This window comes from Leuciscus leuciscus, assembly GCF_965113295.1.
Source record: "Leuciscus leuciscus genome assembly, chromosome: 5".
Taxonomy (NCBI): Eukaryota; Metazoa; Chordata; class Actinopteri; order Cypriniformes; family Leuciscidae; genus Leuciscus; species Leuciscus leuciscus.
In genome coordinates this window covers 12,592,217-12,620,115 of record NC_138729.1, presented here as the reverse complement: position 1 = coordinate 12,620,115, position 27,899 = coordinate 12,592,217, and the positions used below count along the sequence as shown (strand labels likewise).

The 27,899-nt window shown below is 38.7% G+C and overlaps 1 protein-coding gene across 5 annotated transcripts; it reads right to left on the bottom strand.

Moving 5' to 3' along the window:
• Positions 1-1,434: 1,434 nt before the first annotated feature.
• On the bottom strand, positions 1,435-27,581 carry prune2 (prune homolog 2 with BCH domain). 5 transcript variants are annotated; one of them, XM_082169099.1, is made up of 12 exons: positions 19,239-20,657; positions 18,313-18,428; positions 17,999-18,075; positions 17,043-17,243; positions 16,795-16,971; positions 13,721-13,823; positions 11,977-12,108; positions 11,752-11,838; positions 9,080-9,178; positions 8,504-8,542; positions 8,353-8,397; positions 3,892-5,911 (listed from the first exon to the last, which is right to left on the bottom strand). In XM_082169099.1, the coding sequence occupies exons 3-12, from the start codon at positions 18,051-18,053 to the stop codon at positions 5,860-5,862; spliced, it is 990 nt and encodes a 329-aa protein (XP_082025225.1). In that variant the 5' UTR covers positions 18,054-18,075; positions 18,313-18,428; positions 19,239-20,657; the 3' UTR covers positions 3,892-5,859. The 5 variants fall into 5 exon arrangements, with proteins under 5 accessions (XP_082025228.1, XP_082025225.1, XP_082025226.1 ...); XM_082169100.1 differs by lacking the exon at positions 19,239-20,657 and adding an exon at positions 18,506-19,134; XM_082169102.1 differs by lacking the exons at positions 3,892-5,911; positions 18,313-18,428; positions 19,239-20,657 and adding exons at positions 1,435-3,821; positions 27,437-27,579.
• Between the last annotated feature and the right edge of the window lie 318 nt (positions 27,582-27,899).

The following is a 27,899-nucleotide window of genomic DNA, read 5'->3' as shown; positions in this document are numbered from 1 at the left end:
ATTGTATTATGCGTTGCACAAATTACTAATCAAGTAATATCAGAGGAAATATTTATATTTGTATGTGATTGACAAATTGCACTGTAAGAAAAAATATCCATAGAAAAAAAGGAAAGAAAGAAAGTCCTGGTAATTTTCTGCCAGGACATTATTGTCACACAATCCAGGATGAGGAAGAAGACAATAAGCCTGGCGAATCTAATTGTTGTGATACTTAATACAAAAGGCAACAATCTACAAACAAAATAAAGGTAACGTAACTGTGCAAAGTACAGTAAACACCAGACAAAGAATATCTGACACTGAGGACTAAATATACTGAGAAAACTAATGATCTAATAAGGAACAGGTGAAAATCAATGAAAAAATAAATAACCACGACAACCAATGAAAACATACTTAGTAATCAAGGAAATCAGGAAATACTGAGAAACAAACTAAAAGTCAACGAAAACTAATTTTAACACCGTAACACTGTCGTCATCGTAGTTTAAGAGGACCAGATCTGAAAAAAAAAACCTCTGTGTGCTTCTCAAGGGAGCGATACCAGTGGGAGAGGAGGAGGATCCAACCCGATCTCATGGCAATTCGTACAAATTTTATGAGGTGGCTAATTAGTACGAATTCATACGACCTCACTCGTACGAATTCGTATGATTTTTGCTAAATCGTACATATTTTACGAGTTGCCCAATATGAATTTGTATGAATGACCTACCCCTGACCCCACCCCGAAACCTACCCATCACTGGGGTTTAGAAAATTGGTCCTGAGATAGCGTTGGAGGATCTGTACTGAAAATCAACTCAACGTGACAATTATAAGTTTACATACATTTCCTTTAACCCTAAAACACAATACAATGTGAAGCTTAATTCAAAATATGGTTGAAAAAATCTTCGTATTAAGACTATTTTTACTAAATTTTCTTAGGGTGCGGGCATCTGAACATTTTATTTTGTTTCATTCAGAATAATCAAGTCAAAATTCAAGTCACTTTTTCATCTAGATTTCAACAGATACATTATGTGCCAATGTGGTAAGGTTAGGATGGTTGCCAAGATTAAAATTAAAATAGGGTTAACTGTGAACATTAAATGTTCCAAGAGTGTGGCAATCATGGCTATCACAAAAGTACGATAAAAATAGTCCGTGACTCGACTCCAAATCTTCTGAAGTCATTTGATAGATTTGTGAGAGAAACAGATCAGATTTTATTTGTTATTCATTGAACAAACTGATGCTAGAATTGTGTGTGTGTGTGTGTGTGTGTGTGTGTGTGTGTGTGTGTGTGTGTGTGTGTGTGTGTGTGTGTGTGTGTGTGTGTGTGTGTGTGTGTGTGTGTGTGTGTGTGTGTGTGTGTGTGTGTGTGTGTATTATTCCTTGAACATAAAACTTTAACAAAATAGTACATAAAATAGTACCACACAACTGTTCAGATATTAATTAAATTTATTGATATAACTCTGCAATATGACATACATCTCAATCTCAATATGCTCTGCTGGAGAAGGCCTCTGGATCAAAGTTCATATTCATATTCTTAGATAGAATTTCAGTCTAAAAGGATCACATATCAACAACAAGGGACACATGCAGTGATACAATCACACACATAATGTCTCTCAAATATTCACACACACACACTTGCACACTTCATTTAAATACTGTGCTTGACAGCAATCTTTTTAAGTCCCTTTATTTTAGTTTCCAAACCTGTTAGCAGGAAGAACTTGGTACCTAACAGTATATAAACACATTCACAAACAATCACACACCAAAATACAAACCTATACACATACACTCTTACACACTGACACAAGAGGTGTTCGAAAGTAGACAGAGCAGTCACAATGAAAGTGAAAACCTCTGAAACAGCATGCTCTTAGGATTTGACAGACCTTTGATTGTGGCAACTATTTTCACCTTTATACATGGCAAACACTCAATAAGACATCAAAGTTCTGAAACATCTAGGACTGATTTTGGTGCTTTGAGCACAAGGACGACTAATGCATTACAACATGGCTTATGATTCTTAAAGGTGAAGTGTGTCATTACGGCACCCCTAGTGGCACCAAACAGAATAGCAAAAATAACTTTGATTTCGACCAACATAATATGTGTGTGTGCAAATATACATTTTTTATTTGATTATTTAATTCACATTGCTTTGTGAGAATGTAGTTCTCTCTCATTAAAGCCTTAAAAGACACACAGTCTTGTAACTGTGTCTTTTTGAAGAAATTTCAAATACTTTTTTGCTTCAAATCAAAGTTTGTAATGTTATGATTCAGCTCTTAGCTGATGAGTTTGGTTTGTGGCTTATAACTTTTTTTAAATCCCTATAGGAAAAATGATTGGGAAAAATACTTCTGGACCCAAGGACACTGAAAAAGTGAGCACTGTTTAACTCTATCATGTTTATATTAGCAAACACTGGGTTTCGCAAACGTTCGAGGCCACCTCTTGTGGCAATATCCACTATTGTTCAAAGAAATTCACGTAATTGGTTGAGCCAGACATGTTTGACAGCAAAAACTATTATGAAACAATTTTGTGAAAGATCCACAAAGGTCTTTATGCTACATTGTTCACAGAGTCAACCTATGAAGGGCTTAAAGGGTTAGTTCACCCCCACCCCCCTCCCCCCCAAAAAATGTTTCATTAATTACTCACTCTCATGTCGTTCCAAACCTGTAAGACTTTCGTTCAAGCTTGTACGGTTGAGCTTCTGTTTATTTGTGAACTAAATTTAATTTGTTCATCATATAAAGCGACCGTGTCTTTTCAGAAATTTTGGACTAAACTGCTCGATTCATATGGATTAGTTTTACAATCTCTTTATGAACTTTTTGCAGCTTCAAAGTGGTAGTTGTGTAGCTGTCAATGGAGGGACAGAAAGCTCTCAGATTCCATTTAAATTATCTTCATTTGTGTTTCGAAGATGAGCGAAAGTCTGGCGGGTTTGGAATGACATGAGGGTGAGTAATTGATGACAAGTTTAAATTTTTGGGTAAACTAACCCTTTAATGTAATAGAGAAAGCATTTGAACATAATACACTTCACATTTAAGAACTACAAATGATTTATCTCTGCTGGTTTTGAACTGATACATAAATTGATATGAGGTTTAAATTCAAACCTGACTGGTACTGTTTCTGACCATGGAAATAAGTAACTCTAGTCTCTTCTATCTTCTATCTTCTATGTCCCCACGTCATCAATTTAGCATGAGAGGGTAAAGAGTTAGCATGAGAGGGTAAAGAGTTAGCATTGGTGCTAACATGATGCTATGCATTGTCTTTGTGTTTAGAATAATCTTGCATGCATTAATATTGATACACAGCAACTGAAGTGACATGATTCTTTGCCTATTTTGCTTTTTATACATGCTCCAATTAGAAAAATAACTGACTGTGAAAATTATGAGCCTAAAGGGGAAAAGTACAACATGATATTATTGCTAAAATGCCTCTCATGCATAATTCAAGTAACAAGAGAAACTTTTGCAAGACGATAGGAGACAAAGAATGTTTAAAGCATTGAGCTGGTTTAAGCTACTGTTCTGTGGTGCAAATTCAAATGTGAGAAGAATTATTATATATGAGGTGATTTGTTTTTAAGAATATGTGGTGCTGCTTTAATCATCCCAGCACTGCGAGCTAACAAAAATACCCTTTTCTCTTATTATAAGTGATTATTGCATCCATATTAGCGTGCAATCATTACAATTTGAAATACTCAAAACCTTTACAGACATATTGTTCTTGCACCCACAGCCAACGACTCTTATGAATTGCTCACATTGGGTTGAGCTCTGTAAACAGATATAAAAAAGTTATATCATCATTATTATTTATATAATTATTTAGTATTATTTTAAAAACATTATATAATTTAAAGTTTACATGAAACAGCATTCATATAACATTTTACTTCTGTAATATGACATTTCCAAGTAAAATAAATAAATAAATTGAGATGAATGTTGGGTTATAGTTCACCCAAAAAAATTCAAATTCTGACATCAATTACTCACCCTCGTTCCAAACCTGTACGATTTTTGTTCATCTTCAGAACAGGACTGAAGATATTTTTAATGAAATCGGAGGAATTTTTGTACCTCCATTGACAGTCTACACAGCTACCATTTTTGACGCTTCAAAAAGTTCATAAAGAGATCGTAAAACTAATCCAAAAAGAGAGGTTTAGTCCAAATTTTCAGAAGAGACACGATCGTTTCATATGATGAACAGGTTGAATTTAGACTTTGAATGACAAAAACATTGATCAGTGAAAATAAACAGAAGTACAACCGAACAAGCGAAAACAACCTCATTGGTTCTTGCAGAAGCTCAAACGTGCTGCGTAACACTAGAATGAACCTCATTAGTTCTCGCACGTCAAGCAAGCGTGCTTGAACTTCCATTTACCACACCTGATGTGTGCTTTGATGAACGTTTATAAATGAATAAAATCCTAAATTAAATCTGTTCATCATATAAAGTGATTGTGTCTCGGACTAAACCGCTCAATTCATATGGATTAGTTTTACAATCTCTTTATTAACTTTTTGATGCGTCAAAGTGGTAGTGGCATAGACTGTCAATGGAGGGACAGAAATCTCTCAGATTTCATTAAAAAATATCTTCATTTGACTTCAGATGAATGAATGTCTTAAAGATTTGGAACGACATGAGGGTGAGTAAAACATAATTCAATTTTTTGGGAGAACTAACCCTTTAAAGGCACAATATGTAAGACTTTTGGATAAAAAAAAATCCACAAAAACAATGTTATATATTTTGTTGACTCTTAATATTTACTTAATATTTAAATCAATATTTAAATCCAGGGAAATCAGAAATTATAACCGGTGTGTAACGGCCCACATTATTGTGACGTCATATCCGTGCTATCCTTGATATCTGTAAAAAACACTGAAACACCAAAGACACTTTAATATACTGTATTGTGTTTTATTAGACAGGTGAGCTGTTTGGATACCTTTATCGACAGAAAACTAATATAGTTGTATAGCTTGACATGGTTAGTCTTATTGTTTGAATCTTGTTTTCTTAATTTACCGTGAGTAACATGTTTGTACCATGCCTCAAAGACAATAGGTCACATTTGTTGGCCGCATACATCATAAAGAACGTCTTATTTCATAACAGTAACCATTGTAAAATGTACAGTTATTCCTAGTGAAGCGTAAATTGCTGTAATTTCATAATGACTTTGGAATTTAGTGGTCAGATTACTGAAATGAAGCAGCCCCAATGACGTATGCAGCCGACAAATGCAACCTCCGCAGCTTTCAAAATCAGACAGAGCTAATGCTATTTTGTCAAGTGGCTAACATAATCAGAAAGAGCTTTATTTTAGTAACAGTAATACAGACGTTTTTCCACCATGCAATATATTTAAAAATTAATTGCATGCCATTTAGCAACAAAAGACATCCAGCTTTTATTCATATGATATTCTAATATCGTTCTAGCTCACTGCAATGTGCTTTAAGTGTCTCATACCAACCATCGAGCTAACGCAACTTTCAACACACTCAAATGTATTTTTAGTATGATTGTTTTGACACGTAAAAAAATACTGTGTTATCCAGCAAATAATGTGAATTTAATTGATCAAATATAACTGTAACAGAGTACAAGTTCAGGGAAAGAGACGGACTTTAAACATAACTTTAATAGTAAGATAAGCATAAGACGAAAGGAGTGGCAGTGCCCGACTGCAGCATATAAGCATAATAAAAACAGTAACGTAAAATGTCCCATGCTTTCTTCCCTGCCCTCCTTCATCCTACAGTAATGTTAATAAAAATGTAATACATTAGCTCACCCATGAACATAATTTCTGCCTGATTCCTGTTGGATTGCTTTCCATCGGCTGTGAAGGTGAAGACTCCTATGATTCAACGCTCATTCATAGTCTCATCAAGCTAAGCCTTTGTTATTGACCTCTACTGGTGAAACTTTCATACTGTGCCTTTAAGAATTTATTGTATTGGGGAAAATTGTCAAGAATTGAATGGGAGTTTGCTCTGGATTATAAAGGCGCTCACATTACACATTACCACCTGTGTTGTCAACATTTTGTTTTATATATATATATATTGCCATAATCTTCACTGCATTAATGCTAAACCGCAGTAAATTATTGTGTTAATTATTGGCATTGTTTAAAAAAATGGATGCATAGCAATTTAGTTATTAACGTGAACCAATAGCCTGCATAATGTTGGTGATGTCAGCAGAAAATGAGAGTTCCCTTACAAAGGTGAACTCAACACTTCATCTGAATCAACGCTATGGGGATATACTATCAGCGTGATCGGTGTCTGAAGTACGTTTGCCAACACAAAAAATGTATTAGCCAACAACAGTCCATGAATTCACTACCTGAGCGCCCGTGAGTATAAGAGGGCACCTGCAATGAATGTAATCAGCTTTTCTGTCTTCAGGAACCGTTTGTTTGTGTTAGCGAGTGTAAATAAATGTATCATGGATAAGCACTCGAACAAGCATTTCAGGAAGTGTGTGCCTCTGTGTCTCAGGTTTTTTAAACTTGAAGACAAACACAACTTGTGCGTTGTGTGTTTAGGTGAGGAGAACGTGCGTTAAGATCTCGGGGAAGCTGAATGCGCTCACTGAGAGAGATTTAAAATGAGGAAGCTCAAGCTGGCCGAGGAATTTGAGAATGGTATGTCCCTCTCATGTTCCTCGGTCACTGGCTCGAGCGATCTTCTATATCAGGATGTGCTTTCTCTTGAGTCTTCGGATCCAGCAGACAGCATGTTGCTGGCACAATACAGCCAGGATGAGGTGGATGTGATTGAAGAAGGTGAATATATCGTGAGCCCTCTCAGCCTATCAGCCCAGTATACAAGGAGTTTCTGGAGGTAATAGTCCGCACCACAACTAGATTGGGTCGGTAGTTTTCAGGAAGTACATCCGGCCCAATCTAAATCTTCGCCTAGGATCTCTGGGGGTCCTGGTCCATCACAGTCTAAGGACTGGAGGCAGGGCCAGAGGGAGAGTGTGGCCACTCGTGCTCCTCCTCCTTTGAGGAGTAGAGCACAGAGGAGGCGGGATGCTAGGAGGAAGAGACAAGATCTCAGGGAAATGATTGAAAGAAAGCAATTTGATAAACAGGTCATAATCACTGAGGAAAAGTCAAATCCCTTAATTGTCCTTCTCTTCCTTCCTCCATTACTATATATTATATTGTTCTTGTCACTATGGCCAGTGCTGACTGAATCAAGTACGAGCTATAGTAGGTCCTAGAGGAGTGTGTTAGGAGGGTTGAGCTGCCTAGTAGGATAGGATAGGAAGTAGGATAGTCCCTGGTGGCTCCCTTCTAGAAGGGCAGCAGTATCGATGGTTGTAGCAAGCGCTTAGCAGGCTCCCTTTGGTAGGTTGCTCTTCGGGGTTAAGTGTTGAGTAGAACCCTCCGCTGCTGTTGGGGTTTTAAAGTAGTGTCCTCCACTCCATGTTGGAGCCCTATCCGATCCCTTAGAACCTAACAAGTAGAGTTAAATTGCCTTCTAGCATCCCTTCTTGTTATCGGGCACCTTTGCTAGTGCCCCATTTTCTTTGCAAATTCCCCCAATTGTGTGGTGATGGTAGAGCTGAAGCTCCCCTGTGGCTCCCTATGGGTTGGAGTACTATGTTATGAAGCTGATGAATAATTATTCTAGGTGTGACCCCCATATATGGTCTCCCTGAGATAGTGGTAGACCAATGTCACATTTTAAAATGTTCTCCCTGGGCCAATATTCCCTAGAAGCGGTGTCATGCAAGAGAAATTGACTGAGCTAAACCTAGAGCTCTGTTCTTGAGCCGCACGTGGCTACGCCTGGCCCACAAGGAAGGGAAGAAGGCTGTAGAGGCTGGGACTTTCCTTGTCGGAGCGTAAGAGCTTGAGTGTTGGCCGAGGGAATATTACAACTTGACAGCTATGAGGCATCGGAAGCGCCTTGAATGATTGACGCATCTGACTCCGGCTAAGTACGTCTCGCCATAGAGAAAAGTGATGTCATTGACTGTCGTCGGCCAATTAAATTGTTGTGTTTGCACACGTGCTTCAGACAACGCTCACGCTGATGGCATTACCCATAGCGTCAATTAAAACGTCGAGTCTCGTTCCCCTTTTCAAGAAACCATGGTTACAGTCATAACCTGAGATGTTTTTTTAAATTTTTTTTTTTTTTTTTTTTTTTTGCACAGTAGGACCAGGAACAAGTAAAATGTTTGTTGCTATTTCATGTTGACTTTAAAAACCACAATATGCTAATATGACTGTTTACTAAAATAATTTAGAAATCTTACATAGATCCTTGTGGAATCTCACTTCCTTGGAGAAAGCTGCTGATTCTTCATAAAGAAATGAAAAAGATATATTTCATTATATAGCTAGTGCACTGTATGATGTTTTGACAAAAATAGTCAAAAACCTCTAAAAATATTCTCTAATACTCACGTAGAGCTCTCCGATGCTTCCCGTAACTCCTCATCCAGTCTAGAGATGCAGAAATTAATTCATTTATATTTTAGCTCAGTTATATTTTTTACTTTCTTTAAATTTAGAAAAAAAATTTGAATATATACATATATAAAATATATTTTAAATAAATATATAAAATATATATAAAAAATGGACAATCATTTCATACAGTATTTATTACATTATTAGATTGTTAGATTATAGGGGTTTGGCAGAAAAAAGGCTGGTAACTCCTAGTAAAACAGATCAATCTTATAATGTTACTCTTCACCCCAACGTTTGAAATGTCTGTTCCCATAGAAACGTGTCTTCACAGGTTTTAAATTATAGAATCACAACTCCTGTGCAGATTCTCATAAACACACTCAACACCTCTTCAGCAGCTACATCTGTCAGCGATTGTCTCGCTCTCACAATCTATGTGTGCTGCTGATCAGTGCCATGATGATCCCTCCGTTTACTTTCTCCCATTGTATAGTTCAGTGCCAAAAATAAATTGGCATACATTTAATGAAAGACAGTTAAACATGTCGCTCATTGATACTTGCTCACCTGATGATGCACTCGGGTATGTGGACGTACTCCATTGGGATGAGCTCCTCCAGTTCAGCTAAGCTGTTCACATACTTTATCTTACTGCTGAACTTTGAGCTGGAAAACATTTATGAATCCATTTTATTTTGTTTGTTTTTGTGTCCAAAGCCAATATTTTGTACACTACGACTATGTTCAGACTGCAGGCAAATCAGATTTTTTTCTCAAATCAGATCTTCTCAGGCAGACTGTCCACACTTTTAATTGCAAGTGATCAAATAATATTTTTGTGTTCAGACATAAACAAACCATCTGCATGGGTTGCTTCGGTAACAATAAGGCATACCCATGTACAGTTGTGGTCAGAATTATTGGCACCCCTGGTAAATGATCAAAAATGGTAAAAGAAATGGTAAAAAATAAACCTCAATGAAGTAAAATAATTGAAAGTGCGGGGGAAATCACATTATGAAATAAATGTTTTTCTCCAAAACACGTTGGCCACAAATATTGGCACCCTTTTATTAAATACATTTTGCAATCTCCTTTTGCCAAGATAACAGCTCTGAGTTTTCTCCTATAATGCCTGATGAGTTTGGAGAACACCTGACAAGAGATCAGAGACCATTCCTCCATACAGAATCTCTCCAGATCCTTCAGATTCCCAGCTCCATGTTGGTGCTTCTTCTCTTCAGTTCACTCCACTCATCAGGTCGGGGACATGGGACGGACATGCCAGAAGCTTCATTTTGTGCTCCGTAACACATTTTTGGGTTGATTTTGATGTTTGTTTTGGATCGTTGTCCTGATGGAAGATCCAACCACGGCCCATTTAGCCCATAAGATTTCTAGCAGAGGCCGTCAGGTTTTAATTTTTTTGTCTGTTGGTATTTGCTAGAATCCATGATACCATGTATCTGAACAAGAAGTCCAGGACCTCCAGCAAAAAAAATTGGCCCACAACATTAAAGATCCAGCGGTATATGGGGTATGGGGTACTTGTTATCCCTGTTTGCACCAAACCCATCTGGTGGCTTTGCTGCCAAAAAGCTCTTTTTTTAAGTTTCCTCTGATTATAGAATCCGGTTCCTTCTGACAGTCGTGTCTGACAACTGAATATGCTGGAAGATCCAATATTAAGTGTTTGCTCATCTATCCATAGAACGTTTGAAAAGTAACTGACACTACTGGATCTTCGAACGGGACGGGTTCTATGGTTAGATGAGCTTTTTTGGCAGCAAACACTTAAGATGGGTTTGGTTCATACAGGGATAAAAAGTACCCCATGTGTAAAATGAAATACTCTGCTGTAACTTCAATGCTGTGGGTCTAATCTTCTGCCAGAGGTCCTGGACATCTTGTTCAGATACATGGCATCATGGATTCGATCAAATACCAACAGATATTAAAAATCAAAACCTGACAGCCTGTGCTAGAAATCTTATAACGGGCCATGTTTGGATCTTCCAACAGGACAGTGATCCAAAAACAAACATCAAAATCAAAACAAAAATGGGTCACTGAGCACAAAACCAAGCATCTGCAATGGCCATCCCAGTCCCTGACCTGAACCCTATGAAAAATGAGTGGGCTGAACTGAAGAGAAGAAGCGCCAACATGGATCTGGGAATCTGAAGGATCTGGAGAGATTCTGAATGGAGGAATGGTATCTGATCTCTTGTCAAGTGTTCTCCAAACTCATCAGGCATTATAGAAGAATACTCAGAGGTGTTATCTTGGAAAAAAGGGGGTTGCAAAAAGTATTTAATAAAGGGGGGTACATAATTATTCCCAACGTGTTTTGGAGAAAAACATTTGTTTCATAATGTGATTTTCCCCCCACTTTCAATTATTTTACTTCAATGAAAGGTTAGATTTTTTTTTTTTTTTTTATAAAATATCAAAAGGATTAACAATGCAGATTTACTTTTTTTTATAGCCACCTTTGATCATAGTTGCTAAGGGGGCAAATAATTCTGACCAGCACTGTATTATGATTTAAAATAACTATTTTCTATTTTAATATATTTTAAAATGTAATTTATTTATACGATAGCAAAGCTGAATTTTCAGCAGTCATTACTCCAGTCTCCAGTGTGACATGAATCATTTACATTTACATTTAGTCATTTAGCAGACGCTTTTATCCAAAGCGACTTACAGATTAGGACTAAATTAAGCGAGTCATCATGAAGAGGCAAAAACAACGCAAGTAGTGCTCAAAAAACAAAGTTCAGGCATTATTCAGAGTAGCATAAACCCGACAAGTGAGGTTTTAAAGGGAAGGGGAAGGAATTTTTTTTATTTGATTTTTTATGATCCTTCAGAAATCATTCTAATGTGTTGATTGGTGCACAATAAAAATTTCTTATTATTATAAGTTATTTTGCTCAATATTTTTGTGGAAACCATTATACATTTTTTTCCAGGATTCTTTGATTAATAGAAAGTACAAAAGAACAGCATTTATTTGAAATAAATATTTTAACATTGTAAATGTCTTTGCTATCATCTTTGATCATTTTAAATCTTAAGATACTTTTTATTTGTCTACAAAACTACTTTCAAGCATTTAAGCATTAACCTTTAGATGATAAGGTTTTTAAGATCATGAGAAACATATTCTGTCGAGTGTATCTAAACTATTGACCAATACTAAAAAACAAAAACAAAATTGCCAGTCAACATACCTGATAAATGGTTTTGTGATGGCTAGAATTGTCCTAATGAACCATGATGGGTGAACAATAATGAAAGATTTTAAGTTCTTTCTAAGCCTGAAAAAGTGTAAAAAAACAAAACAAAAATAAGTCATCATTTTTAATATACTGTATATTGTGCATTGCACATTGTAATATATTTAACATACTGTAAATAGGCAGAATATTGATAAGTAAGGCATATTATATATATACCTCCTGTCAATCATCTGGTAACATCTCTTAAGCCAGTTGAGGCCAGGCATCCTCCGGTGTGGAGTGGCTCCATTCAGATAGATGATCATGTAGTCCTCTGCTACCATGAGCTCTAGTGTACTGATAACATACCTGAAGAGTAATTCGCATTAATTTAGTGATTTGTTCTCAAAACATGTAATATTATTATATTCTACGTTTATTCTATGGAGAGTATGCACATGACGTCACAGTAGGTGGGAGTCACTGCGGATACACCCTGAGTGGCAAAAAAAGTGGCAGCATTGTGTTCAGCTTGAATGCCACGAAAAACATACAAAACACTTTTAAAATGGGAAAGAGCTTTGCGGTTGACTGTACAAATAGATTACTGCAATTCGGAAAAATTATACCCTAGCTTATACATTGTTTTGACAACTCATCAATTAAATATTTACCATTTACATTCTGCATAGCTGTAAAAAATTTGTCAGCGTTTATTAAAAAAAAAACATTATGATGAGCATTGTGTTCTTCAAATAGGGATGGTTGGATGTTAGTTGGATGTTAGTTGGATGTAACCTCGGTTCCCTGAAATGAGGGAACGAGACATTGCGTCATTGATGATGATATGGCGAAAAACCTTTCTCCTAGAATTCTGCTTTCAAGCACCCGAATCAAGGGCGGATATGCATATAAACACAGGGCAGCCCAAAACACTGAAGGTGCTTGATGAGCAGTCTTTTTTGTTTGCTCAGCCCACTCTCCGAGAGAGCCATGAGCAGCCAATCGTTCAAATAATTCAGAATGCGCACTCAGCTCAGACACAGAGCGGAGAGAGCAGCATTCGTGCACTTTGTGAATGTGCGGGGGGCCAAAGATAGGCCGAAAGGAAGGACTGTAAACTGATAAGCAACTCCTTTGAATTCAAATCCTAGAAAGCACCTGTGACGAGGTGTTATCTGGATATGGAAATCTGCATCTTTTAGATCTACCAATACAAACCAATCCCTTGCCATACGAGAAAAGGGATTTATTTTACAGTTATCATTCTAAATGATCGCTTCATAAGTTTCAGCGAGGCGTGATTTTCAAGAAACGGCTGTGCTAGACTAACAGGGACTAGTCACAGCACTTACATGTTGTTCTATTGTTGGTTTGATTGTTCCTATTGTTCTCAACATTTGTAATTCACTTAGGATAAAAGCGTCTGCTAAATGATTAAATGTTAAATGTAAATGCAACTGCTAATACACAGTATTCTTGGAGAAAGTTGTTTCACCATAGCGTCATACATGACGCAATGTTGAGAGACCGATATTACAAAGATAGATAGATAGATAGATAGATAGATAGATAGATAGATAGATAGATAGATAGATAGATAGATAGATAGATAGATAGATAGATAGATAGATAGATAGATAGATAGATAGATAGATAGATAGATAGATAGATAGATGGTCATCCAGATTTAGATCTACCTAATAAATAACGTATTTATAGTGTTGTCTAACAGATAAAGCATTCACAGGCTTTGCTTTAGTCCAACTGCCTTTAATTTAAGAAGATAATCAATTGTTTTACTCCCGTTTTCGCAGTTTCCTCTATTAAATCCTGTCGTGTTGCAGGATGTTTTGCCACTTAGTACGGCTGAGGGAAGGTGACGTCAATGCATACCCTCTATTATATTACAGGATTAACGAGCCTTGTAAGATATTTTGACATCAGGGCAACTGATTGGCTCATATCAGACTGAACTCACAGAAAGAGGTTTTCCATGATCTCGTGATAGTCCTCTCTGTCACTGTCAGGGAGGAAGCATGCCGCAAACACAATGATGGCATTTGCACCATTGCTATAGTAGCCTGTGGGTAAATATTAAATAGATTTCATAATATTAATTGCTCAACACAATTTAAAGGCATATTACAGGTTACCCTTGTGGAAAAAGTGGGCTAAATTGTAATAAATGTGCACTAAGTAGTGTATTTCAAATATAATAAAAAACTGTACTTGCAGGTGATATAATATTGATGAAATAAAAGCATACTTAAAGGTACACTGTGCAAGATTTTCTCCCCATCTAGCGGTGAAATTGTATATGACTACCAACAAAATATTACTTTCTATCCCCTCCCATTCCGAGGACGTTTTAACTCCTACGGTGGCCATATTATTCCAAGATTAATATTGCTTCCAGTTCGACTTCGTCCATGAGTGTTCCTTCAAGTGATGAGGTTACTTTAGAAAACTATTACAAATTGCATTTAGTTATTTAGTCAGTTAACATGTAGGTGATATGACCTCTATGTAAAACGAATAATAGTTTTACGTTTTCGTTATTTTGGTACCATTTCATTGCTAACATCAGCTATCAGGTTCCCAAACGAATGCAAGCTAATTTTAGTAAAGTATCAGTGCTATCTTTATTCTGTATATTGTACGAGATTAATAGTGTAAGGCAATGTTTACAGCGTAGGCTACATAATTTTCTCCGTGAGCAGAGTCAGAGATCTGCCGGCAGTCACGAGTAATCTCCCCCTCGCATTCATCACAGTCCCACTGAGTGTAAAAGCGCGAAAGACAAAGCTTGAATTTCCAGGTATGTCCCTCTTTGGCTAATGTATTTTCAAGATGGAGGCGCAACATGGCTGCTGCCATTCGAGCGACTCGCTCATATGTATTCTGAATGGCAGATTCTACGCTTATGAGAATAATTGATTAGTTGGTGGAAGTAATTACACATGAATGAGCATATATAATTTTGAAAGAACAAAGTGTTTTTTGCTAAGAATCAACTTAAAAAATTACACAGAGTAGCTTTAAAGAGAGTGCACTTTCATGACTATTTTTCTTAACACATTTAAGTACACTTTTAAAAAGTGCACATTTAAAAGTCTGTTGTCATGCTTTAAAGAAGTACACTTATTTTGAAATATTGACTCAAATACTAAAGCACATGTGAAGTATTTGATTGATGTAACTGTTAATATATTTTAAATGTACTAAACTACAACTTCATCATTGCAAATGTGTAATTACAAATATATTTAAATACATTACATGTTTCAATAGAAATTATCTTTCTATTAAAGGGATAGTTCACTTTGAAATTCATTTTTGGTATGTTTTAGCTTACCTCAAGGGCATCCAAGATGTAGGTGTCTTTTTTTCCGCGGTAGTTTCAATTTTGATATTTTTAGGTCAAACCGTTCTTGTCTGTCAGTCATATAATGCAGGTCTATGGTCACGGTCTCAAAACACAAGCACAGAGTCCAAATTAAAACAATTCCCCGTCGTCCAAATTAAACAATTCCCCATCGTAAGTACACATTGATGGCCTGAGACACGAAACGAGCGGTTTGTGTGAGAAAACGAACAGTATTTATATCGTTTTTACCTCTTATACGCAGACATGTCCGAGTGATCTGATCTGACGTGTACGCAGACTGGTGCATAGATATATACACTAGATGTCACCTTAAAGACATTCGTTCCAATGAACTGCCGTAGACAAAGCGACATCTAGTGTATATATATCTATGCACCAGTCTGCGTACACGTCACACACCAGGATGCGCGAGCGCCCTCAGATCACTTGGACGTGGCTGCGTATAAGAGCTAAAAACTATATAAATACTGTTCGTTTTCTCACACAAACCGCTCGTTTCGTGTCTCAGGCCATCAACCATAGACCATAGACCAGCATTATCTGACTGACAGACAAGAACGGTTTGACCTAAAAATATCAAAATTGAAACTACCGCGGAAAAAAAGACACCTACATCTTGGATGCCCTTGAGGTAAGCTAAAACATACCAAAAATGAATTTCAAAGTGAACTATCCCTTTAATACACAATAAATGCTTGTCAATACATTCGACAATATGCTTTTACCATATTTCAAAGACAACAGAATTATGAAATTACATATAAACATGCTGAAGTCCTATGTTTAACTAATTGCATTTAATTGTCAATAACATCTAACTAGATGGTTCTAGATGGTTAGTATCCAACTTAAAGGTGGTATCAGTGATTTCAGGCCCAAAAATATTTTTATCACATTCATCTAATCTTTCCTAACGATCCGCTAGCTGCCCGCCCCATAAGCATGCCGTCAAAAAACCGCGTCTCTGTAGGCAGCCTAGGCTCTGAGATCTGCACACAAAAACAAATGGTTTAGCCAAACACTCAAAACCAAAACAAATAGTGTTCCAACCAATCACCGACAGGGGGAGGGTGCTGTGAGGTTTTGTGCTCGTGCACGGCTGCACGTGAAGTCAGAGCTGAAGAAAAAGCTGGCTCAAAACCTCACAACACCCTCCCCCTGTCAGTGATTGGTTGGAACACAATTTGTTTTGGTTTTGAGTGTTTGGCTAAACCATTTGTTTGGGCATTACAGCTCAAATATCAAATATCAAACATTATATTCCATGTCCATGTAAGTCAGGGTGTCCAAACTCGGTCCTGGAGGGTAGCTGTCCTGCACAGTTTAGCTCCAACTTGCCTTAACACACCTGCCTGGAAGTTTCTAGTTTGCTAGAGCTTGATTAGCTGTTTAAGGTGTGTTTAATTGGGGTTGGAGCTAAACTCTGCAGGACAGTGGCCCTCCAGGAGCAGGACTGGACACACCCTGATGAAAAATAGGAGCTTCACATTTTTACTTTTAATACTCCATTGACTTCCATTGTAAGGCTATACTGTAAATGCATTCTCCTTTGTTTTTGAACACTGAGAAAAAAGTCTGAATTATTCTCAGTGCTAATCACTGTCTCCTTGCTTTATATTTAACACCTGGTCATACATTTTCCTGGAAATATTCCTTTAACGTACCTCCATGGGATATTACTTTTTGGTAGGGTTCAATGCTCTTCATGTTGATGCGGTGCTCTTGCTCTCCAATGATGACAGTTCGCCAGAGTTTGGAATCCTGCCGCTCTTCTTCAGCACTGTATGTGGGAATGGGCTCAGCTGTTTCTTTTACTGAATCTCTCTGGGATGCTTGAGGCTCTGAAAAAATACTGTGTATTAGTAATCTCTTTTTAATAATAAACTATTATTTACAAGTGTTTATGTCCAACCTTCCCAGTCTATTTCATGGTCAGTATAATCTGCTTCATCAGGTGTGTCCAGATCATCAACATTGATGTCGAGGTCATCTGGTGTGTCAAACAGGTCATCCTCACTTTGATCCAATGATAGACTAATACGAGGAGCGGACAGCTTTTTCCTCTGAGAGGCCACACCCCCTTGGCCCTGTAGGGGCAGGGAGGTGGGCGGAGCTAGTGGAAATTAACAGACAATCAATTAACATTTATAAAATGATCCAGCATTACACATGGTTCTGTACACTGTTTCAGATTGGGTTATTTGAATAGTGTTCCAGGGCCTACAAGGATTCAGAACATGTCCTACTTGAGTAATTATCTATTTCAGTTATGAAACTCTAGAGGGCGCATGCTGATAGGTCCACACATCATTACCGCATGGCACAAGCTGATTGGCCTCTACTGATCCTGCAGCCAATAACATTTCTTGCTCGGCATTTAAATAGTCAGCTTCATTGTTTGCTGTTAGCAAGTCTTGCATTGCGCTATCAGAGTTCCTTTGAAACCCTACACCTCCCCCAGCTCCACCTGCCTATATCTGCTACAGCATTTATCTATACAGTACGTCTATTTATGCACCAGCCGCAACATGCGCACAGCAGCGCGTCTGTGTATCTATTGGCAGTAAGTCCATACTTGCTCTGCAGCAGCAATAATCAACAGCAGCAGCAGCATAGCAGATCTAGTCCGCCAAGACCAAATACATTAACATTGCCAAATTCAATAACATGCTAAAACTATTCAGAGAGTTGTTATGATTGAAATCATGTTAAGCCTAACAAGATGAACAGAAGAAGAGAATGTTACTTTACACCTCTGATTTATAACAGATCCACTGTTCTGTGAATCTGAAGCAGTCTTTTTAAATGTATTCAGTCTACTTACATCTTCGGGCAAATTCTATAAGTGTCAGTATTTAGCAGTCTTACCTGGTCTACTCTCTGCACCTTCAAAGCTCATCTTTCGTTCATGAGTCAGGTCCATCCCCACATCGCCAGAAAGGGAACTATGAGAAACACACACATAACAACGAGAGATCATTATCACTTATCAATGCAGGAAACTATAATAATAAAAATAAATAGATACATTAATAAATAAATAGACCTTTATTTAAAGTTAAAATTTAAAAAACAACAGCAACAACAACAACTCAATAATAATAATAATAAACTATCCTGTACTTAAATTTTACAGTTTTAACACACCCTTGTTAAAATTGGAGCTACAAACAAGGACTCACAGACAGAGAGAGCTGTTTCAAATGAGTCTCCAGCAAAGTAGATGACTTAATACTGTGAATCCGGAAATGTTGTCGCTCTTCAATATGTTGTAATAGCAGTCTTGCATTTGCAGCAGCTGCAATGCACAACAAACAAACTCACTTAACAGAACTAGTCTCTATAAATGTATCTGCTCTAAAAAACTCTCCGTACCATCCTTTTACCATTCCTATTTGGAATTTAGAAGCAGTGTGAATTCATGTGTAAATGTATGCATGGACACACAGCCACATGAGAAGAGAAGCCTATCTCGCGGGAGTGTCTACAATAAGCTGCCAGATGGTTGCCAGTTCTCAGACAGAGAATGTGTGTTGAGAGAAATGAGGGTGAAAGTGGAAAGGTCTGTTGCTCCCTCCTTCCATCAAGACTTTGGCTTAATCCATCTATTTTTCCATCCTCCACAGCAGGAAATAGGAAAAGTGGGCGGGCGTTATGTCATCATCATCATCATCACCAACAACCCTTTCTACCCTGCTCTCTCTCCCCTCTTCTTTGTGAATCACTCTTCCGCGTCAGTGTCCACACACATTTACATTTACAAACACGCAATCACACACACACACACAGGCAAATAAATGAGCCGTACATGCAGAGCCATGAATTTGAATGATGGCAAAAGCAGGTCAACTGTGCTTATAAGCTGAAACCTCATTACAACAAAACGTGTTTGTATTAAACATGACAAACATTCATTTATGATCCATGCACAAACAAAAGCAGCTGCCCATGTCTTGCATCATAAAGGATGCTGATGCTAAGCCTCTTCCGTTACCAGACACTGATGCATCACAAACAAATGCCCGTCCCTCCCTCTTTCCCTTCCCATCTCAACACTCAAGGTTTCAAATAACAACATGCCTGATATAATCACACACAATACACTCACCACTACAGCTGAGGCACAGTTTTTTCTCCTGCCCTGCGTTTCAGATCATGGATGTGTGCCTGTATCTCTCTCACTGTCAGGGATGCTCTGTTCACCCACTGCTGAGAGCCTCCACCATTTTGTGGTCATGTGACCCTCTCAAGCACCAAACAAGAGCGTGAGGCTGTTCTCTCCGCTCTGAGCTTGAGATACAAATGAGTGAGACTCAGCACAGCAGTACACTGCTGTGAGGTGAAATGAAGCTGATGGGCTCTGACTGTACAAGTGAATTGTGAGTGAGTCTGACTGTGCAGATGAGTAAAGAGAGGTGTGTCTGAGGATGAATGAACATTAATGAGTCTGTCTGTGAGAGATGAAGTTTTTCACAAAGCCCATTAGAGCAGCTGTTGAGTCACATGTGAGCGGGATCAGATTCATTAAATAAAATGAATCTACTCAGAGATTTTGGTTTATATTGACATGACAGCATTGCACAGTTACTGCAGATTTGTTGACTGCACTATGATGTGAATCTCCCGTTCCACCACAACACAAAGGCTTGAGATCTGTGACTGTGGAGGCCATTTGAGTAAAGTGAACTAATTGTCATGTTCAAGAAACCAGTTTGAGATTATTTGAGCTGTGTGACATGGCGTGTTTTCCAGCTGGAAGTAGCCATTAGAAGATTGATGCTCGGTGGTCATAAAGGGATAGACATTGTCAGCAACATGCTGCATACTCAGGTGGGCTGTGGCATTTAAACGATGCTCAATAGGGAAGAAAAGGCTATTGCAACTTCCGTTTCATGCTGACAAATCAGAATTGTTGGGTCTAGGTTATTGGCCCACCCTCATGTTGGTGAACACTTCATCAGATAAATAAAAATATGTCATTGCAAAAGGGCGGAAGTTTTTCTTGAAAAGAATATGAGGGCACATTAATAAAAAAAAAAAGAGATGTGCACAGATTAATCATTTAAAATAAATACTGCAAAATAAGAATGGTCTATTTTGATTTCATGATGACTAAGTACAATTAAGTGGCCTTTTATTTAATTAACATTATTTAAAAATATACTTTAAAGATTTGAAGTACACTTCAAGTCTACAGTCAGTACAATTAAGCATGCTTCTTTTTCACAAGGGATGTTTCACAAAATGATATTTTTTTTATATTTAATATTATATCTACTACAGTGGTAGCTGACAAATAATGTCAACATTAATATTTTTTGTTGTGTATCTCACAAACCCTGCCAAGAACATCTCAGTTTTATATTTCACCCCAAATTCATAAAGACATTGACACTTTGCATAAAGAAAATGAAGCATATGTGAATTTTCACATTTTCCCCCAAATTCACATTCACATAATGTAAGAAAATGTAATTCTCATTAGTGTAATGGGAAAGAAAATAATGATATATTATTTATATTAGAAATAATGTTTTACACAGTGGTAGTATTGGTAGTAAATTTATGCTAATAATAAAAAAAAAAACACTAGGTCTGGCCAGGATAATTCAAACAGAATGAGATTGTATGTTAAAGGTTTAGTTCACCCAAACATTTTAATTCCGTCATTATTTACTCACCCTAATGTCGTTCCAATCCCGTAAGACATTAGTCCTTCGGAACTGTTATAAATTAGGCTGGCACCCATTCATCCAACTGCCAGAGGGAGCTCTCTCCTGAATACTAACATGGACTATTGCTTTGTTGGTTAATTCCTTCCTCACACCAGTATAAATAGCCATGCATTTCCACTGCTTCCTTGTGAAGTATTGCCAGTCTATCACTGCCTTACCGAGCGTAATTTATTGCTTATTCTTTGCCTTCTTGTTATGACCATTGCGCTTGCCTTATTGGATTACTGCCTTTTGGATTACCGTTGTTGCCCTGTTTGCCTGTTTGGACTGATTACTTGTCTCTGATTACCCTGCCTGCCTTATCGACAACGTCTCTGTCTAGTGTATTGGATTTGTTTGCTGAGATTAAACTTCCAGTAGGCTATTTGGATTCTATTTTGCCTCCATGTCGAGTCCCTCACAGAATACGTTGCTACAATGGATCCAGAGGAGGTTTCTCAGCTCCAGGCAGCTTTTGCTTACCAGAGTGAAATTCTTAAGGGCTACCAGGATCAAATGACTAATCTGAGTGCTGCCAATGAGAGTTTGACCCAGTATTTCCACTCTTTTCCATGCCCTCAACTTCCCCGGTAAGATTTGCCCTTCCTGACAAATTTGATTGCTCACCTGAGAAATGTAGAGAATTTTTAAGACAATGCAGAATCTACTTTTCAAGTCAACTTGAGTCATTCCACCAAGACTCGAAGAAGTGTGCATTCATGATTACGTTGTTAACTGGGAAAGCTTTAGACTGGGCATAAGCGGTTTGGGAGAGGGACATGCAACTTCAAACGTCATTTGACAACTTCGTATCACATCTACATGAGGTATTTGAATATGGGAGGTAAGGATATTTCTGTCTCCATTTACGCCAGGGTTCACGCTCAGCAGCTGACTATGCTATAGAATTCAGAACGCTAGCCGTTCAAAGTGGATGGAATTATGTAGCACTCAAGACAGTATTTAGAGAAGGACTCAATCACAACCTGCAGGCAGAACTGGTATGTAAAGGTGATGAATCTAACCTCACTGATTTCATTTATTTGGCTATAACAATTGATAACTTACTACGGATCTCACCATGTTTTAGAATTAAGCCCAAGTTACCAAAATCCACTCATGGACAAGTCCTGACCTGCCCTGACATGCCAGAACCAATGCAGATTGCATACACTCAGATTTCTACTGAGGAACGGGAACATCGCAAAAGGGAAGGACTGTGTTACTACTGTGGAGGGAAGGATCATCAAAACTCTGCTTGCCCTCACAAAGGGAGGAAACATCCAGTCTCCAAGACAAGTGTGAGTACCAAGAACCTTTCTTCTCCCTGTTCACACGGTTTTTCACTTCTAATTGAACTCTCTTCTGATGACAAAATACATTTCAACGCTAGTTGACTAAGGAGCCACACTTAACTTGATCCACCAAGATCTTGTGCAATAACTACAGATACCTACAGTACCTGGTCTCCCTGCAATCAATATTACTGCTGTAAATAATGCACCCATTGGCACATGCATCACTCACCAAACCGTTCCAGTAACCCTCCAATTTGGACTATTCTACGTAGAAACAACTACCTTGAATGTCATCAACTCCTCCAAGCACACTCTCATCTTGGGCCATCCATGGCTGGCTGTCCATGATCCCATCATTTCCTGGAACCAAGTGGAGCTCAAACTATGGTCAAATGTCTCATGTCTCACCACAAGTATTGAAAGTCAAGTCAAGTCACCTTCATTTATATAGCGCTTTTAACAATATGGACTGTTTCAAAGCAGCTTTACAGTGATTATAGGAAATTAAAGTAACAGAGATTGTTTTGGCTTTACAGCAACAAGTTATTTTCCAGCTAAAGTTAGTTTTGATCGATTCACTTCCGTTGCAAATATCATTCGTTATTAACTTAAGGGCCGCTTACAAGACACCATTCTAACAGAAAACCCTTAACATGCTCCGGCCCGCTCATTCGCACAACAACAGTGCCTGGTGGCTCGAGAACACAAACCTTGAAATGGGTTCCAAGGTGCAAGCCTTGGAAAAAAATTATAAATAAAAATAAATAAATAAATAAAGCCAAAGCAGCTCAGCTACCTTCTCACTGTCCTTGGGATTGTGCAATTGAATTATTACCTAACATGGCACCATCCAAGAGCAATGCCTACCCATTACCCAGACCTGAAACCATGTCAATGGAGAAATATATTGAAGAAGCACTTGAATCCGGGTTCATCTGTCCTTCTACTTCCCCCACTGCGGCTGGTTTCTTCTTTGGTGAGAAGAAAGATGGAGGTCTCCTGCCATGCATTGATTACCGGGGTCTCATTACACTAACTGTCAAATACAGGTACCCACTACCTTGAGTCCCATCTGCTCTTGAACAGCTTTGTGAAGCCCATATTTATACCAAGCTGGACCTGAGATGTGCCTATAACCTAATTCGCATTAGAGAGGGTGATGAGTGGAAAATTGCATTCATTACCACCAGGGGGCACTATGAATATCAGGTTGTGCCCTATGGCCGGGCTTACTCACCAGCAGTGTTCCAGTCCTTCATCAACAAAATTTTCAGAGACCTCCTTAACAAGTGTGTCATCACCTACATTGACGATATGCTCTTTTACTCTTATGACAAGAACCAGCATATCAAGGACGTCAAGATGGTCCTCTCACGTCTACAAAAGAACCAGCTCTACGTAAAGGCAGAGAAATGTGAGTTCCACACAACCAAAACCACATTCTTGGGTTATATCGTCAGTCATCAAGGTGTTGAAATGGACAACTCAAAGATCCATGCAGTCACAGAATTGCCAAGACCCTACACAAACAAGGAGTTGCAACGTTTTCTAGGCTTTGCAAACTTTTATAGACGCTTTATCCGCAATTACAGCCTCATCTCTGCTCCTTTAACTTCTCTGTTAAAGGGAAAACCCTCTAAATTGATTTGGAGTAGCACTGGTCAGGAGGCCTTAAAGACACTCAAAACAAGCTTCACTACAGCCCCCATACTAAAACACCCCGACCCCAATCTACCTTTCATAGTGGAAGTTGATGCATCCGACTGTGGCATTGGTGCAGTCCTTTCCCAACATCATAGTAATCCCGGCAAGCTGTATCCATGTGCATTCTTCTCACATGAGTTGAACTCTGCAGAAAGGAACTATGATGTAGGCAACAAAAAGTTACTCTCCATGAAGGCTGCACTGGAAGAGTGGCGCCACTGGCTTGAGGGGTCAAACCATCCGTTCCAAGTAATACCGACCATAAGAACCTTGAAAACATGAAGGGGGCCAAACGACTGAATCCAAGACAAGCCCGCTAGTCACTCTTCTTCACAAGATTTCAATTCACAGTCACTTATCCAGGCAGTAAAAACAGCAAAGCAGATTCCCTTTCCCGCCATCATGATCCTCCTCACCTTACATCACAAGATGAACCCATACTACCACCATCCGTTATCATTGCACCTATAAGCTGGAACATCATGGAAGAGATCCAAAGAGCACAACAAGCAGACCCAGTACCACCTGAATGCCCTCCAACCAAGCAGTATGTACCTTGTACACCACGTCAAATAATGATACAGTGGGTCCATACCTCCCCTAGTACTGGACATCCTGGCATCCACAGAACCATTAGCTTGGTACGTAACTCATTCTGGTGGCCCTCTCTCACTAATGATGTCACTGTTTTTGTTAAAGCTTGTCCAGTTTGTGCACAGTCCAAAAACCCCAGAGATCTCCCAGCCGGCCTGCTTCAACCGCTGCCTATCCCTCAGAGACCCTTGTCCCACCTGTCCATTGACTTCATCACGGATCTGCCTAACTCCAATGGGTATACCACTATCTTTGTTATCATTGACAGATTTTTAAAGTCATGCAGATTAAATCCCCATGAAAGGTTTACCCACTGCTATGGGAACTACATATGTTCTATTCCACCAAGTCTTTAGGATTTATGGCCTGCCAGAAGACACTGTGTCCAATCGAGGACCCCAGTTCACCTCCAGAGTCTGGCAGGCCTTCTGCAAACAACTAGACATCAACATCAGCCTCACATCAGGATATCACCCAGAGTCAAACGGACAGGTGGAAAGGCTCAACCAGGAGATAAGAAGATACCTCAGGTCCTACTGCAGCCGTGAACAACAAAGATGGAGCGACTTTCTTCCTTGGGCGGAATACGCTCAGAACTCCCTCACTCACTCCTCAACCGGACTCACTCCCTTCCAATGTGTGCTAGGCTACCAGCCTCCATTGTTCCCTTAGACAGGCGAACCCTCTACAGTGCCTGCGGTGAATGATTTGATCAGATGCAGCAAACGGGTGTGAATCGTTCAGAATTGTTAAACAGATCAATCCTGTGACATACCATTTGGAGCTTCCTGCTAACTACTGTATTTCTCCCTCCTTTCATGTGTCCTTGCTGAAACTGGTCCACCCGGCATATGGCCCCGGAACCACAGATCAGGCTTAGTAGAGGGAGGGGTTCTGTAATGAATGAGGCTGGCACCCATTCATCCAACCGCCAGAGGGAGCCCTCTCCTGAATACTAACATGGACTATTGTTTCGCTGGTTACTTCCTGCCTCACACAAGTATAAGGCTGGATCCCAAATGGCACACTCCGGCCTAGTTGACATCCGAGTCCACAAGAGAGTGTATTTTGGGACAGGCTTGATGACATCATGCCACCGAAAGTCAAACAGCCAGGAAACTCCTCCCCTCATTTATCTGATTGGGCGTTCGCAACTTCGCAATGATTCCTAGGTAGGTAACTCGTGTGGAGGGTGCGAAAGTGCGGGCTTCGCCAAAGTCCGCATCGAGGGTACAAAGGCGGCGCTCGCGAGCACACCTCTGAGTGATGAAATGCCGAATGGGACACTCTACGGACTTGTACACTTGGCGAGCAGGCGCAATTTAAGGCCACGAGACCGCAAGTCCACATGAAGTGTGCCATTTGGGATCCAGTCTCAATATCCATGCATTTCCACTACTTCCTTGCGAAGTATTGCCAGTCTATCACTGCCTTACTGAGTGTTATTCATTGCTTATTCTTGTTATCTCCTCCTTGTTATGACCATTGCGCTTGCCTTATTGGATTACTGCCTTTTAGATTACTGTATATTTATTTATAGTGCACAATACTGAACTGAGTTCTATTCCGCGTTACAAATACACACAAAAAATGTCAAAATATCCTAGTAAAAATAGTCGGTTATGTCTTAAGTGAACGTAAACAGTTGTCAAAGAAAACACACATGTAACAGTATATTGGATCCATTGCAGAATGTTACTGTAAAGTGACAGCAGCCTAATATTCCTGGGATATTCCTATAATAACGTTAATCAGACAACAAAAGACAAAGAGAAAATTGACTCACTGTTCTTGACTGAATAACTTTGTAACTATGTTTGCAATTTATATTTTATTTATAAAGTGCAGTGTTATTTTACTGTGTGTGTGTGTGTGTGTGTGTGTGTGTGTGTGTGTGTGTGTGTGTGTGTGTGTGTGTGTGTGTGTGTGTGTGTGTGTGTGTGTGTGTGTGTGTGTGTGTGTGTGTGTGTGTGTGTGTGTGTGTGTGTGTGTGTGTGTGTGTGTGTGTGTGTGTGTGTGTGTGTGTGTGTGTGTGTGTGTGTGTGTGTGTGTGTGTGTGTGTGTGTGTGTGTGTGTGTGTGTGTGTGTGTGTGTGTGTGTGTGTGTGTGTGTGTGTGTGTGTGTGTGTGTGTGTGTGTGTGTGTGTGTGTCTGAAAATTTAAAACACTGTTAATTTCAAACGTTGTTTTTGCTATGGTATTTTTAAACCATAGGCAAAAGTTACATGTGTAAGTGTTCTTTAGCCTGTTTATTTTTGTTCATGGTATTCAGGTTCAATTAAATCTTTTGCAATACGACTTAAAATAAATGTGAATGATATCTTTGTCAATACGTCAATACAGTGGTAGTTCCTTAGGCTGTCAATGGAGGGACAGAAAGCTCTCAGATTTCATTAAATGCAAACTTCATAAAGATGTGTGTTCAAAGATTAACTAAAGTCTTACGGGTTTGGAACGCCATGAGATTTTTGTGTGAACTAAGCCTTTATGGTTAATGTTTCTCAAAATATACAAGGGGAAAGTGCATATTTTTATGCTTTCCATTACATGTTTCCCACTATGTACTAAATAGTACTGCAGTGTAACTAATCGTACAAGAAAATATTCAACATATAGGCTCTAAATTAAAATGAGGTTTATGATTTGTTTATTGACCTCCTTTTAATTATGTAGACTATATGTTGAATATTTTCTTATATAATTACAACCATCATAGTTACAACCAATCTGTACATACTCAAATCATATACACTATTGTGGTTACTATGTTATATACTGTAAATAGAGCCTTGTGTTCTCAGTTGATCATTCTCGTGATCACCCATAAAGATTCACTGTCTTGAATCTGCCCCGTGAAAGTGTCCATGACAGAATTTACACCTTAAACCACAAAAGATAAAAAAAAAAAAAAATCCTGCTATCCCATGATTTATCATGTTCTGTGATTTAAGATCCCCACAGTGTTGAGAGAACCGTGTTGTGTGTTCAGTTACTCACCAGCTTTTGCAAGTCTCTTTCTGTTGCAAGTCTCTCGTAACTGTTAAAGGAAGCAATGGGAGGTGCTCTATGACCTCTTACTCAGAAAGTGTTTGGTCCAATGTTCATCGCTACGGCAACTGTGCCACACCTGACATAACTAAGTGTAAAGTTATAAATCTCTGCTGGAGTTATTTCATTGCTCAGAAACACATTTCTCTCTCTCTCTCTCTCTCTCTCTCTCTCTCTCTCTCTCTCTCTCTCTCTCTCTCTCTCTCTCTCTCTCTCTCTCTCTCTCTCTCTCTCTCTCTCTCTCTCTCTCTCTCTCTCTCACTAACTCACTCACTCACTCACTCACTCACTCACTCACTCACAGGGACTTTCCATAGATATGATTTGTATACTGTACAAACTGTATATTTTATCCCCTAAACCTACTTTTAACTCTAAACCTAAACTTTCTGCATTTTTACATTTTCAAAAA